The sequence below is a fragment of the Nipponia nippon genome, unplaced genomic scaffold (assembly GCF_047370975.1).
Source record: "Nipponia nippon isolate SJK-2023a ecotype South Korea unplaced genomic scaffold, ASM4737097v1 scaffold_36, whole genome shotgun sequence".
Classification (NCBI taxonomy): Eukaryota; Metazoa; Chordata; class Aves; order Pelecaniformes; family Threskiornithidae; genus Nipponia; species Nipponia nippon.
Window position 1 is genome coordinate 1,406,527 of NW_028262354.1, and position 14,642 is coordinate 1,421,168.

Sequence of the window (14,642 nt, forward strand, 5' to 3'; positions counted from 1 at the left end):
TGAACTTGTGTGACAGCTGTACTTCAGAAGATGTGTAATTATCGGGGATTTAGAACTGAGCCAGAACAACATTTTCCTGGCAGAAATTTGGCTTGGCGCAGCTTTATCTCGTGAGTGACTTGGAGCCGGGTTTAGGAAGCTCCACCTGAAGCGAGCGTGGAGGAGCAGAGGTGCCCGAGATTCAGCTGCTTTGGCCTCGTCTTTCAGCTCAGAGCACGCAGACCTTATTAACCAGCCCCTGCGAGCTGCTGGCGTGCGCAGCGAAAAAACCTATTGGCGTTCTTGAGACAGCTGTGTTAATTCTGACTTATTCCCTGGTGGTTTTTCATCATCCCCAGCCCCGGTCTGCACGTCGGTAGGTAAAGACCTCACCGAGCTGGTCTTTCCTTGTTTGCAGGTGGAGCTCCCTTGGCTTGCTTTTTTTGTTGTAGCTGGTTTCTTATCAGCCTGGGAGCAGAGAGATGGGGTGGGGATGGGCTCTGCGGCTCCTTCCCCTTTTTTTACTGCATCTGTTTGCCATGGGGCATTTTTGCACCTGGAGGAGAGGCAGGCGGGCGGCTGGGGAAGATGGAGAGCGAGCGTGGGTGGAGATGCTCTTGTGTGCGCCTTCGTCCTTTGAGTGCGAAGGTGCCTCGTGTTCCTCGCCGACTAACAGGGCGACTTTGCCCGAGAACGTAGAAAGAGCAGGAAAATCTGCGTGGTAGGGGATTTTCTGTATTTTGAAAGCTTGCTAGCGAACCCGGTGTGCTGTGGCATTCATACGGATAGCAGGGGGCTGAAACCATGCCTCGGGTCCCCTCAAAAAACAAAAGTCCACGGCACGAAGCCTGCGAATGAAGCCTTACAAAAACTAAGGCTGGGCACACGTAGTGCGAGAAGGAGCTAAGCTGCCCTCGCTGTGTCCCTGGATGACTCGAGTGTTTGCCGGCTCCCCTTTCTAGTAAATCTTGTCAAGTCGCAGACGGCGGTGGTTTAATGCTGAATGAGGGATTGTGCCCTCGTTCTCAAGGGCTTCGGGGTGCTCTCGCTCATCGGGTGAGTGCGGTTCCTTCTGCTTGGGAAATTCCCGCCTGGCTGGTTTAGGATCGGGACGAAAAGCGTGCGGCACTGCTGCCGGCAGGTCACCGCATGCAGGCGCATGGGAGGTCGGTGCTCCCCGCGGGGGGAGGCTGGGCTCGGAGGTCCCCGCCGGCCCCGGGGGAGTTAAGCTGGGTCTGCCACAACCGTTTTCTGTTTGCCATGAATACTGATTGTGTCCTTATGTCAACCTCTGTCCTGCAGGATGGACAGAATGACAGAAGATGCTCTGCGCCTGAACCTTTTGAAACGGAGCTTGGACCAAGCAGATGATCGGGATGATGTCCTGGCAAAGAGATTGAAAATGGAAGGACATGAGGCAATGGAGCGCCTGAAGATGCTGGCACTGCTGAAGAGGAAAGACCTCTCGGGCATCGAGGTGCCCCATGAGCTCCCGGTGAAACAGGATGGTGTGAAAGTCTATGAAGAAAAGCTGAATGGGAGCCTTAGGCCCCATGGGGATGGCAGGACTGCAGGGAGGCCAGGGAAGGAAAACATTAACGATGAGCCGGTGGATATGAGTGCGAGGAGAAGGTAGGTGCCAAACGACTAGCGTCTGTAGCTTGCCTGTTGTTAATCCTGTGCTCTGCAGATGTGAGAACCCAAGTCAGAAATTAAATCGACATTTTGCGGTCCTGGGGGAGTCTTCCCGGTGTCTGCAAGGTCCCTTTGGCTGAACGCCGAGGAGAGGAGCCTGCTCTCCCAGCAGAGTTTCTCTGGAAGGCATTCAGCACCGTTCTTTCATTGTTTTTGCTTCTGCTGCCCTTCTTATTCCACCCCAAAACCAGATGGATTTTGTTTCATCCTCCATCCATACGTTTAGTATTCTAAGCTACAACCGTCGGGTGGCTGGCAGAGCAGACCCTGCCGGTGCGCGCGGAGGAGGAGGAGGGCTTCCCCTCCAGCCAGGACTTTTTATTAGCACCTACAAAAGTGGCAGCAGAAGTCCTTTATTTAGCTGGAGGCCAGGTCTGATGCAAGTGGCATGGACAAGTTGCTCTCGAACCTGACCCTGGCCAGGCTAGTGCCTCTGCGAGGAAGAAGTAAATGGTTTTTCCTGCTGAGACCGCTCGTGAGAAGCGGTTGCTTGAGCGATCGAGTGCTGGTGAGCTGTGTCTCTTTTTCAGGAGAAGCTTTGGTGTTCTTCATGCTCTCCGTATGCGCAGTGTGCGCACACCTGATTTTTATCATCGGTGAACTCCGGCAACTCAACCTCCGCAGCCGACACCTGCGGCCAGGTTCTGCGTGGGGGAGTTGGAGGGTCGCGCATGAGAGCCCGTGTGCTGCGCAGCACCGGTGCATCCCGCCTCTGTTCTTATTTCAGCTTTCTTGGGAGGGAGAAGGAAACAAACGTTAACGATTTTGACTTTTTGGCTTGATTTGGATGCTGAGCCAGCGCAGGCTTGGCTGACAGGCTGAGGAGCAGGACGGAGGAGTCCTGGTTTAAGTAGGTGCAAAGTGCCGAGACCTTCCTGTGATGTTTTGGTCAATGAAAAACTGGACGTGAGCCAGCAATGTGCACTTGCAGCCCAAAAAGCCAACCATATCATGGGCTGCCTCACCCGCAGCGGGGCGAGGGGGGGATTCTGCCCCTCTGCTCCGCTCTGGGGAGACCCCTCCGGAGCCCTGCATCCAGCTCGGGGGTCCTCAGCACGGGAAGGACATGGGGCTGCGGGAGCGGGGCCAGGGGAGGCCACTGAAATGCTCCGAGGGTGGCCCAGCTCTGCTGTTGGGACAGGCTGAGAGCTGGGGGTGCTCAGCCTGGAGAGGAGGAGGCTGCGGGGAGACCTCACTGCCGCCTCTCAGTGCTTATAAGAAAGATGGGGACAGGCTTTTTAGCAGGGCCAGTAGCGACAGGACAAGGGGGGATGGTTTTAACTAAAAGAGGGTGGATTCAGACTGGACAGAAGGAAGAAATTTTTCACACTGAGGGTGGTGAGACGCTGGTACAGGTGCCCAGAGAGGCGGTGGGTGCCCCATCCCTGGAGATGTTCGAGGCCAGGTTGGACGGGGCTCTGAGCAGCCTGGTCTGGGTGAAGATGTCCTGCTCGTGGCAGGGGGATGGACTGGATGGCCTTTGGAGGTCCCTTCCAACCCAAACCATTCTGTGAGTCTCTGGTTTCTTGGTGCTTCAGATAAACAACTGCACCTTGCTCAGGAGCCAGGTATTCGCAGTTGAAGCGTGTTTGAAGGAGACGGTTGTAATTCCTGTGCAAAGCTGCAGCCTGCAACGACAGGAGCTGCGTTCACGGGCCGGGGGAGAGATGCCGGTGTCCCAGCTGGTTGAGTACGTCTTTGCGTGTGGACGTGCGGGAAGTTTGGCTGCTCCAGCAGGAAGGTGCGAGGGCAGGGTGAGCCCTCCTCCTGACGGGGTGCCTTGCCAGCGTTCTCCAGTCTCACTCTCCCTCTTCATCGAGGAACCAGGATCATGATTGAGCAAAACCGGGATTGTTTGTCTTCATTCATGCGTCATATCGGGGTCTTTTTGTGTCGGTGGTGGCTTTTGGATAACGAGGAGGTGCTGCCCGTGCTTCTGGGGGGCTCCTGCCCCAGCGGGGGCTGGTGCGCAGGTGATGGACAGGGGATTTGAAGGCAGGGGATCTCAACGCTTCAAGCCCCTTCTTGGTGCTGCCAGTACAGTAAATATTATAAAGACTAATGCCTTCACAGGCACTTTCTTATCTGTCACACCCTGGCTGAAGTGTCAGAAGTGGTGAACAGACCTGGAGAGCCAGAGGTGGGAAGGAGAAAACCACCTGGATTATTTTTCTTTAATGACAATATATGTGGCTTAAATCTGCCCAGTCGCCTCTGCCGCTGGTTCAGCCTCCCATAAAATCTGAAGAACTGCATGCGGTGAGGCAGAGACGTTATTGTTGTGTACCACAGGGTTTTACCTACGCTCGCGGGAGCATTGGGGTGCGAGCAGCACCCTCGGTAGGCGCCCGGGCTTTGCTCGTGTCCTGCTCCGAGTGCATCATCGGGGTGTTGCACCTCTGAAAAGTGCAATTCTCCCAAAAACCCCTGTGGGTGAGACAACACGGGTAATGCTCAGCCACTTGGCAAATGGGTTTAAGCTCTCGAGGCGTTAAATGCTGTAGGAATAACCCTGGCTCTGGGTAAGTTACTGTGCAGGTCGTCTTCTCCCCGAAAAGCTGGGAGGCGAGTGTCGGGCGCTGCGGAGGGCTGCGTGCTCAGCTGACTTGCTTGAATATTGTGCAAGACGTGGGGAATCCAGTTAGATACCAACATCGGATGCGGACACTTGAATCACTAACTGTGATTGAAAAGAAATCAGCCTTAAAAAGAGGCAGAAAAAATCTGTTGTGAGTTTTGAAATAATTGAGTCCACATCGTCTCACCTCTGCCTGCCTCCTGCGCCATCGGCGTAGCTCTTCTTCCAGTAATTTTGTTGTAATTGTGCTCTTCCCTTGACAAAAGTAAATAAAACAACCCTGACATATTCAGCAGTTCTTTGCAGGTGGCCCTGTTTTCCCCTGTCTGGTTTTGACGCTGGCTTTGCTTTTTTCCCCTTGATGGAATGTAAATAAAACAGCCTGGATGTATCTGGATGCTCGTGCAAAATAATCACCAGCAGCCATAATGACAGCCCGCGATTAGGAAAATCCTGACCCCAAATCCGATGCTTTATTACTCCGGGTGTGCCCGAGATGTGGCCACGGATGCAAGAGGAGCAAGAAAAGCTGTTGTGCTCAGTGCTTGATTGCCTTCAGTCTCTCTGGTCCGAGAGTTTGGGATGCTGTTACTCAAAGCAAGCGCATCCCGAGGCTTCCAGCGGAATAAGGGACTTGGTTTTGGTGCTTGTGGGGTCCATGCGAGCAGCCCTGATGCTGATGAGGGAGGGGACCCTCAGCTGAAGCCTGATGCATTTTATTTTTGACGTGCGATCCTGTGCGTACCGGAGAGCCTCCTATCCAACGCTTGGTCATCGCAATATTTGTTGACATTTGAAACTCTGGGGAATGGTGGCTGCGAGTCGACCTGGGATACCCGCTTCATCGCGAGGACGTGTTTATTCCTGAGCGGTTTCGTGTACAGACATGCCCTAACGGGTGGTTGGGAGATCGGCACCTTGGGTAGCTTGCAGCAGGAGCCGGATAAAATGCCGTGGGAGAGCAATGGGCCGCTCGAGCTGTTGGAAGACTCATCCAAAAGCAGCTCTTGCTCTTGGCCAGCTAAACATAAAACTCCTCGGATGCAGGCTGGTTTGCCTGGACTGGCGCGGGCTGACTTTATCTCGATAGGATGCTCTGGACCTTCTCTGCCGACCGCGCTGCTGGGACAGACCACAAACTCCGCTGGAAACCCTCCTGCCGCCGGCGACCTGAGAAGCCGCCTCCTCTGCTCCAGAGAGGGAGCAGCAGCTGGAAAACCCCTGGTTTGGGTCCCACAGGCGGCGTCCGTGGGGTGCTGAAAGGAGATCCGCAGGAACAGGATATCTATTGATCAGCAGATACCGCGTCCATGTGACGCCGTAAGTGTGTGATGGCCCACAAAGAGGTTATTGAGGGCTCTGAAGTAACGCGCCCACGAATACCGTGCAGAGCCATGCCCCGGCACTTTTGGGCTCAGCCAAGAGCTTTCGTGGCTTTGATTTCTTCTTTTTTTTCATCCTCTCCGGACCCACCGCCCTCGGAGCGGCCGAGCCTGGGAGCTGGGATTCGGCTCCGTGCTTCCTCCTGGGTGTTCGAAGCGAAAAGTTTTGGATAAGATAATTGCGCATCTCCTCCCCCTCCGCAGCCTCACAGCAGAGACCTTCCCGTGAGTCCGAGCACGATAAACCTGTCTGCCTCGGTGGCAGCGCGCCCGGCACCTTTACAACCGCTTCCCACTGGACTATTTAGCATTTTTCCAAGGCTCTCCCAGCACCATCACGTTAAATCGGTGATAGCAGAGGGCTTTTATTAGTGTCTCCTTACTCTGAATGATGCCACTGCGAACAGTGTGGTGCTTGGATACTGCTGGATTATGGCATTGATTTTTTTTTTTTTTTAAATTTTTATTTTTTTTTCCCAGCGACAGGCTGTTGTCATTGCTGCTCCTTTCGTTTACTGATTTCTAGGTCACGGTTCAATTGGATCTTTTGACTCTACGCAGGGTATTTATTCAGATTTTCCTTTATGGAGTGACCTTTTAAAATCAATTTGTATTGAGGCAGGCTTGGAGTATTTACATTTCTGTTAACTGGGGGGACTTAGCCCGTTCTCATCCCCAGCGTCGTGGTGATCCTCCTGAGTAAGTACGAACAACACCGGGCCGGAGTATCTGCCCTGGTCCCTCTCATCTCAGCACCTGGCTACGGTTGCGTCTCCCTGTTCAGTCACTACACGGCTCATTATTAACACCCGACTGGGCCTCTCGCAGACAGGGTTTGCATCACGCGTTTGCTTACCTTGCGCTTCAAGCAACCCACCTTTCCCCCTGGTGAAGAAAACGTTTCTGAAGGAGTCTTCTCCCTCCTACGAGCGGAGGATGCTTCTGTCCTAAGGCCGGCACTCCGCTGGTGTTCGTCGGCTCCGCAGGCGAGGGGAGCAGTGCCGAGCTCCGGTTCGCATCCGTGGTGGAGGGAGCGCTTGTCCCGCTCCCGGATTTGTTGCCGATGTCTCAGTGTTGTGGCTCAGTCTTGTCTTTTTTTTTTTTTTCCCTTCTGTTGCGCAGTGACCAGGACAGGGGACGATTAACCCCTTCGCCAGATATAATTGTCCTCTCCGATAATGAGGCATCCAGTCCCCGTTCCAGCTCTCGTATGGAGGAAAGACTTAAGGCAGCAAATCTTGAAATGTTTAAGGTAAGGGCTTTCTCGGCTGTCCCGGGCGGCTGCTCCAGCGGAGAGCCGTTCTGCTGCACGGGGTTTCTGCTTTTCTGAAGGATTTGGGAGCTAAGGGGGTTTCTCAGCCATGCGGTAACTTCTGGGCACAACGATCCAGTTCTTGCATCCTTGGTGATCCGTGGTACAAATTCTTGCTTGTATTAAAGTTTCCTCACGCTGTCTTGCCACCAAGGCACAGCAGCAGGTCTCAACTGCTTGAGTTTTGACTGATTTTCTGCTTTTTTTGTAGGGTAAAAGCATAGAGGAGCGACAGCAGCTGATCAAGCAGCTTCGGGATGAGCTACGGCTGGAGGAGGCCAGGCTTGTCCTGCTGAAGAAACTGAGGCAAAGTCAGCTGCAAAAGGAGAACGTGGTACAGAAGGTGAAGCTCTGAGCAGCACCGTTTGGGGCTGGGCGGGATAAGGGGAAGGGGCTTGGCCTCGCAGAAGCCTGTTAGCAGGCAAACACAAAGATTTGCTCGGCTCTTGGACCTTCCTTTATGCCACGTTTGTCCTCCTGTGTGGTATTTCTTACCAAAGTGTGTCTGTAGCAAATCCACAGCCCATCCTACTCTCAGGGCCAGCTGAGAAGATAAATCCGTGCAGCTCTGAAGTGTTAGTATTTGCTGTAGCATCGATGAGGCTTGGTCCGCGTCGGGTCTGTCGATGGATTTCCTTTCCCAGCCCCGTGCACTGATGGCAGTTCTCATTTTCTCTCAATCTAGACTCCAGTTGTCCAGAATGCGGCGTCTATTGTCCAGCCATCTCCTGCTCACGTGGGACAGCAGGGACTGTCCAAGCTTCCCTCCAGGCCTGGAGCTCAGGGGGTTGAGCCTCAGAACTTAAGGACATTACAGGTGAGCCTTCCTGACACGCGTTTTCTGTGCCAAAGACTATGATTTTGCTTGGTGCACACGCAACGCTGCACGTTTGCTGGACTGAGATGCTTTTTCCAAGAGGCAGATAAATGCTGGCAGTTCTCAGCGCCGTGAGTAAAACAGGCTGGTGTCCCACAGTTGGTCTGGGAAGTTCTCTGCAGGCGAGGTCGTCTCTGAAGCTGATCAGCAGAGACCGAGCCACCCCCATAACACTTCAGGCCTGTCCCAGCTCTTGGCCCCTTGCGGGATGTGCGTGGGGAGGCCTGGGTGCTCTGCTGCTTCAGAAGCGGCAGATTTTTCAGCAGGGAGGTCTGGAGGTTAGTCCAGCCAACGATTCGGGTTGTGTGAGGTGGAAGGAGCTGAATTTAGATACGGTGGCCCTGAAGAAAGTTGTCTGCTGCTTGGTCATGCAAGTTCTGGGGCTGCAGGGAGAAAACTGCTCGTTTGCACGTACCCGCCAGAGAGCTGCTTTTTGAAATGGTGCAGAATGGTCAGAGGAAGAGGGTGAAGAAAAATGCAAACAAAACAGGGAATTGAAACGTTTACCTTCTTTGGGAAAGCGCTATAGGCAGAGCAGGGTGCTGTCTGACACGGCTACCTTTCTGCCTGGGCGCTGGAGGAATGCTAATTCTGGATGACACAATTGTTTAATGTTGCACGGGTAAACAAGAAGCCAACGGTATGAGCTCACTGGAAGGAGGGCGCTCGGCGTGCGGGGTGTTGACGCTGCCGGGTGATGGGGATTTCTTTCCTGGGGCTTGGTCCAGCTCTGCTGCAGGGCTTGGGGTCCCCTCCCCAAGTGCTCCTCTTCCCCGAGCTCGGTAGCATCGGGAAACGGACTTTGTCCTTTCAGCAGGAGGCTGCCAGTTATATTTCTTTGATAATACATTGGGATATACAAAGTCCCAGCGATGCGGTTGTGAACCCAGATGCTGGGAGGATGGTGTAGGGGACGAGGATGGAGGAGATCCTCCAGCCGCTCTCTCTGCCTGCAGCTTTCTCTCCTGCTTTTGCCAAAAGACTTTCATTTCAATCTTGCTGATCATTTACTCCCTCCATTAACCATCTTCTTTGTTTGTGGCATTTGTTTTCTTTGCTATGGCAACGATTCCGGGTCAAGTCTATTGTGGCTTCGCAGTGGGATCAGGCTGGTAAAGGAAACGGGCTTTAGGAGAAGAGGAAACGCATTGTTTGCACAGTCTTTGTGAAGCTTTTCTTACGTGTGACAGCGACGAACCTCATCTAGAGCAAGTCTAGCAAAAAAAAAAAAAAAGAAAGGGGGAGGAGGGGAGAAAAAGGTTGGCAGACAGGAGATGTTTAATGTTTTAAGGTCATCTTTGATAAAAAAATTGAGCCGTTCTACCTGTCGTCCCCCCTTGGAGCCGTTCTGGCGGTGCTCGGAGACGCGAAGACCTTGCTGTGAGCTGAGCCTTAGGAGAAGCCTGGGCAGGTCAAGCCCTGGCTCAGCCCGCGCTCAGGTCTTTCCAATCCCGGTGTCATGTTTCTGACTGCCGGGATTGAGGTTTGTAACACGCCTCCGCATTCCTGCACCAAAGGCAAACACCCATCTCCCTCTTAGTCAGGACTCTTATAACTGTTTCGCTTTGAACTTGGTCCCCGGTGTGAATTCTGGTTTTAATAGCTCTAAGCAGCTGGCAAACAGCCTCCTCCTTTATTTATTTTTTTTTAATCCCCTCTTTTCCCCTTGCATTCTTCGATATTGATCAAATTGATGGGGTTGTCTTTCATGCAAAGATAGGCCACGAAGGTGTGTCTTGAAAATTACCTTCCAAATCATCCCAGCCTAGATCCTGAAGTTCCAGCCTCTTCCCCGTGAGCTGGGAAGCCTTGCTCCACCAGATTACTACCCCTTCCCTTGACTCAGGGGCAATTCCAGCCTCTCAACAGAAAATATGAATATGTTAACTTGAGACATCCTCCCTCCAGGCAAAATGGCCACAATTATTTAATATAAAGGACAATTAGAGGAAAAGTTAAGTTCTTTGAGCGGCGTCTCGCGTTAGAAGTTAACTGGAATTACAGATGAGTGGAAATGCTCTGCTGTTGCAGAGCCTGATCAGGGAACTGAAAATTCTGGTTTGCCTCAAGTCCTTCTTTTTTTTTTTAAATCTATTTCTTGTTTCCTTTCTCGACAGGGTCACAGTGTCATTAGGTCTGCCACAAATACGACTCTGCCCCATATGCTTATGTCGCAGCGTGTGATTGCTCCGAACCCTGCCCAGTTACAAGGGCAGCGGGTTCCTCCTAAACCTGGCCTCATCCGCACTACAACTCCAAGCATGAATCCAGCCATCAACTACCAGCCGGTAGGTTACTCGTCTGTCGCTGGGCTTTGGGCACAGTTGCCTGGTGGGGTTAGCAAGAAGGGAAAACAGGAGGTGCCTTACGAGTCTGGTGAGCGCCGCGGAGGGGCTCGGAGCTCAGCGTGAAGAGGTCGGAGCAAAGCTTGCAGGTGGAAACATGTCCCAAGCGTGGACGAAGACGGGTGTCCTTGACCCGCGTGGAAGAAGGAAACGATAAATAATTTAAAAGCTGCCTATTTGGAGCTGCCAGCTACCAAAGTGCTGGTTCGTCCGAGCAACGCTGGCCTCCTGCTGTAACAGCGACACGAAGACCCCAGTGAAGCGGGGTGACTGGTTTGGGAGCAGGACTGGTTGCTCTTCCCGTGGTCAGTAGCAAGCGCTCGCTCGCGTGTGCTTTTCTTTCGCTTCTCTCTGCCGGAAGAGCGCAGCGAGCTCCCTGCAGCTGGGAGCAGGACGCTTAAAACCATTTGTTTTACTTTTGCAAGAGTGGAAAGACTTCTGTGAAGACTGGAAATGGAGAGGGGGGGGAAAAAAAACCCAACACTTTCCAGTTCTAGCTCTGGTGCTGGGTCAAGCAATCAAACCTTTCTCCTGCCAACAGCCTTGGTTCCTGGGCTGCGTCTCCCGCGCTGCGGGACGGTCTCTGTTCCTCATCCCAGGCCGCGACGCTTGGCGATGCTCTGTGTGTGTGCAGGCCCAGGTTAACGGCCCCTGTTAATTCCTTTGAGGGTTTGTTGCTGGTTCTTAAGCCCTTTAATCTGTCCTAACGATAGGATAGTGCAAATTTGTAAATGATAAACATGACTACCCAACAATCTGAAAGTCTTGTATCTCAACAACTGTCAAACAAACCTAATTCGTTTAAAAAAAACACCCCAACTGCTCTTACAGAAGAGTTGTAAGTTCATTGGTGTTAATTCATCAACTGGTTATTTAAATTGGCATGAGTTATCCCTGGTCGGCTCTGCCATTAATTTTCCTGGTCCTACATTAGAACGACTGGTTTGGGATTAGCTTGGTTCTCTGCCTTTTTTCCCCAATCAGCGAAGTGTTAGCAGTCTTAAAAAAGAAAACTGGGGCAAACTGATTGATCTTCAGTGTGTTATTCTCGATCGACACGACCATGCCCCCCGAGCTTTGGTAGCTGACCCCGTTTGAATCGCTGAGAGGGTTTGTTACCGTTTGGGATTTTCCCCTTTGCATGTGTGGAAGTGTTCCTACCCTGGGAAACAGGTAGGCTGGGTGAGAGGCTGGCAGCAGCCCTGCCTGGGCTTAAATAGGTTGCAGGCTGATGGCTTCTTATCACAAAAGACTGTGAAAGCTGCATCCTCGGGTCGGCAGAAGTCTTTGTGCTTTGCTACCGTCACGTGCCAGAGGGGACCGCGGATCCAAATGAACGGAGGATGCAGAAGCAAGCTGCTGGAAATGGAGGAGGAGGGAATTGGCACATTCGGAGCACCTGTGTGGGAGGGGACGGACACCATCTGGCAGCAGGGATGCTGCCTGGGCGCCTGCCAGATCAGCGAAGCAAGAGGTGGAGGAGCAGAACTCGGCAGTGAGCGATGGTGCCCGTGCGTGAATCACGGCGCTCGGCGCTACCTATGCTTGGCAAGGCCGACGCCAGGTCCTGAGGCCAGACCCTGCACGCGCGTTTCCTCGCCTGCAGAAGTCCCCGGGCTGCTCTGGACTCCCAAGACGACTCCTGTGGATTCCGGTGCACCGGAGGCTCCTCGGCACCGGTGCTGCTGATGGCTTTGTTGTAGGGGCTGAGACTCCTCCTGCAGATTCCGGTGCACCGAGGCTCCTTGGCACTGGCACTGCTTTATCGTAGGGGCTGAGCCGAGCTCCCTGCTCCCAAGTTCCAGCACGGCTCCTGTCTCCCCAGGTCCTTTTGGGAGTGTTGGCAGACAGAGGGAGGGTTGTGAGAAGGCGATCTGGCTCATCCAGCTTACCTTAGGGGCTGAGCCGTAGTCGGGGACTGTATTAATTTTCTGTATTAATCCTCATCTCCTCTTCCTCTCCAGCAATCAAGTTCTTCTGTTCCTTGCCAGCGTACGTCGTCTTCAGCCATCTATATGAACCTTGCCTCTCACATCCAGCCTGGCACTGTGAACAGGGTGTCGTCTCCGCTCCCCAGCCCCAGTGCTCTGAACGACGCCGCCAACTCCCAGGCAGCCGCCAAGCTTGCCCTGCGCAAGCAGCTGGAAAAGACGCTGCTGGAGATCCCACCCCCAAAGCCACCCGCTCCCCTGCTGCATTTCTTGCCCAGCGCAGCCAACAGCGAGTTCATCTACATGGTGGGGCTGGAGGAGGTGGTGCAGAGCGTTATCGACAGTCAAGGTGAGCTCGGGGGGCTCAGCTTTCCTCAATTGCCACAATCCAGTGCTCCCTCATGCTGTTCCCTATTTATTTTTTTTTTTGCAAAACACCAAAATCTGCAGCTCGGGAGGCTGCGAGAGAACGGTTTCTGGTCTTACCCAGCCCTGGACTCCGCTCCTTCTTGCTGCGGCTGCCTGCAGCGGAGGGGAGGCCAGAGCCCGGATCCCCCCGGGCGCTAGGGAGCTGCGTGCTGACCCCATGGGCACGGAGCCGGTCTGGCGAGGCTGGCAGCCGTGATGTGCCAGGCCTGCAGCCGGCCCCGGAGCAACGGTGTCTGTGCCCTGGGGCTCGTCGGGCTGTGCCCACTTGGGGAGGGGTCTCCCAGGCCCTTCCCTTGCCCTGAATGAACATTTGGGAGCCGAGATGCAAAATCCTCAGAGCTGTGACTGCCTGGGGTCCCATCCCTGCGGGATGGCGGAGGTTTTAGTTCCCACTTCACCATTCCCTCCGGATTGTCGCCTCCCAGCTGGCCGGGATCTCGCCTGTGCTCTTCCAGTGCGTCCTCGGCACGGTGTAACTGCGGTGCGTCCGTGGCTCACCTGACTCAACCACCAAGACCCCCGGATTTTTATAGTCTTGTCCCAGCACCATTGGGTTGTTCTGTCCCTGGGGCAGGATTTCTCCTGTGTCTCTCCCGGGATGCTGAGCTCTTGCCCAGAGCGGGGTTGGACTTTGATGCAATGCTGTCCTGAAAATCCGTTGATTTGCTGGGACCTTCCCTCCCGCTCCGACGGTGCCCGGGATGGAGGAGGCGGTGTGAGAGTGGGGGGCTGTCCCTTTTTCCCACCTAACTCCGGTTCTTGCTGACTCCCAGGGAAAAGCTGCGCATCCCTCCTGCGTGTGGAGCCCTTTGTCTGTGCCCAGTGCCGCACCGACTTCACCCCTCACTGGAAGCAGGAGAAAAACGGGAAGATCCTGTGCGAGCAGTGCATGACTTCCAATCAGAAGAAGGCGCTGAAGGCAGAGCACACCAACCGACTGAAGAACGCCTTCGTGAAAGCTTTGCAGCAGGAGCAGGCAAGTAGACGGCCACCCTCTGAGCTGTGCCGGTGGGGCACGTTTGCTCTGGGAGAGCCTGGAGCTCCCCAGCCCGGGCTCCGGGACCCCCTGCTCCCCTTCCCTTTGCACGTCTCCAGCCACGCCGCTTTTCGGTAGGTCAATCGGGGTTCCCCATGAGTGAGCTTGAGGAGTTTGGGTTTTCCATGCCCAGCTCGGCACATGGAGCTTCGAAGAGCGAAAGGCTGGTGCTGAGTGTCCAGAGTGCTCCGGAGCGGCTGCTCCTCTCCCTTTGTGCATTGTTTTCCCCCTGGATTTGTAGCTCGAGGGCTGGCTGGGGACAGCTGCCACTGACCTTCCTGGAACTCGCGGGAAGTCGCTTAACTGCTTGCTGCCTGCTCGCTTTTCTGTGGAAGGGAGGAATTTGTTAAATTTCTGTGATAAATCAGTGTTGGAGAACTTGTTTAGAGGCCCTGGGGTAAAATAAACTGGAATCATCATTTGTGAACTGTAAAAAAAACCCCTAAATACGAAGTGGAATCTGGCTGCTGACAAATGGGACGTGCCTGTTTCGGAGCAAAAAGAGTCTTCGGGCTGTTTGTAACAAGTGCGTGCAGAGATAGAAAAGCTGTTCGTGTTGGCTGCGGCAAGACTGCGGTTCCAGTAACACCTTGGGAAAGCAGCTGGGTTTTCAGTGGTTTTCCAATAAAGCAGCGATTGCGGAACGTGGGGAGAGGGACCTGCTTCCCCTCTTTCCGGGAATGCCACCGGTGCCGGCGTGAGCCCCGGCGTGCCCTGCTCGTGGTGCCGGAGGGGTCAGCTTGGACCTGTGGCGTCTGGTCGGGGCGGCGAGGTCTAATCGGGTGGCGTGCGCCTCTGAGGATGCTTCTGGTTCTTTTGCTCAGGAGATCGAGCAGAGGCTACAGCAGCAGGCAGCCTTGTCCCCCACCGCAGCTCCTGCCGTCTCCAGCGTCAGCAAACAGGAGAACATCATGCGGCACCACACGCTCCGGCAGGTGAGCCGCGCTCGTTCTTCCGGAGCTCCGGCGCTGAGCTCCCAGCTGAGCGGGACTACGCGTCCCCTCGCTTGTAGCCCAGCTGGGCGCTCCTGGTTCGGAGCGGGGTGGGCACAGCGAGCGCTCCCCGATGAGGGAGCTGC

General features: G+C 54.3%; 1 protein-coding gene across 1 annotated transcript in view; it reads left to right on the plus strand.

Moving 5' to 3' along the window:
- GATAD2B (GATA zinc finger domain containing 2B) overlaps nt 1-14,642 on the plus strand; it is a 40,560-nt gene that overhangs the window by 24,639 nt on the left and 1,279 nt on the right. The window contains exons 2-9 of the mRNA XM_087772314.1: nt 1,282-1,611; nt 6,757-6,886; nt 7,158-7,289; nt 7,632-7,763; nt 9,941-10,111; nt 12,133-12,448; nt 13,302-13,504; nt 14,389-14,499. Of these exons, the coding sequence (XP_087628440.1) occupies nt 1,283-1,611; nt 6,757-6,886; nt 7,158-7,289; nt 7,632-7,763; nt 9,941-10,111; nt 12,133-12,448; nt 13,302-13,504; nt 14,389-14,499 (1,524 nt within the window). The 5' untranslated portion in view covers nt 1,282. The remainder of the gene's footprint in view (nt 1-1,281; nt 1,612-6,756; nt 6,887-7,157; nt 7,290-7,631; nt 7,764-9,940; nt 10,112-12,132; nt 12,449-13,301; nt 13,505-14,388; nt 14,500-14,642) is intronic.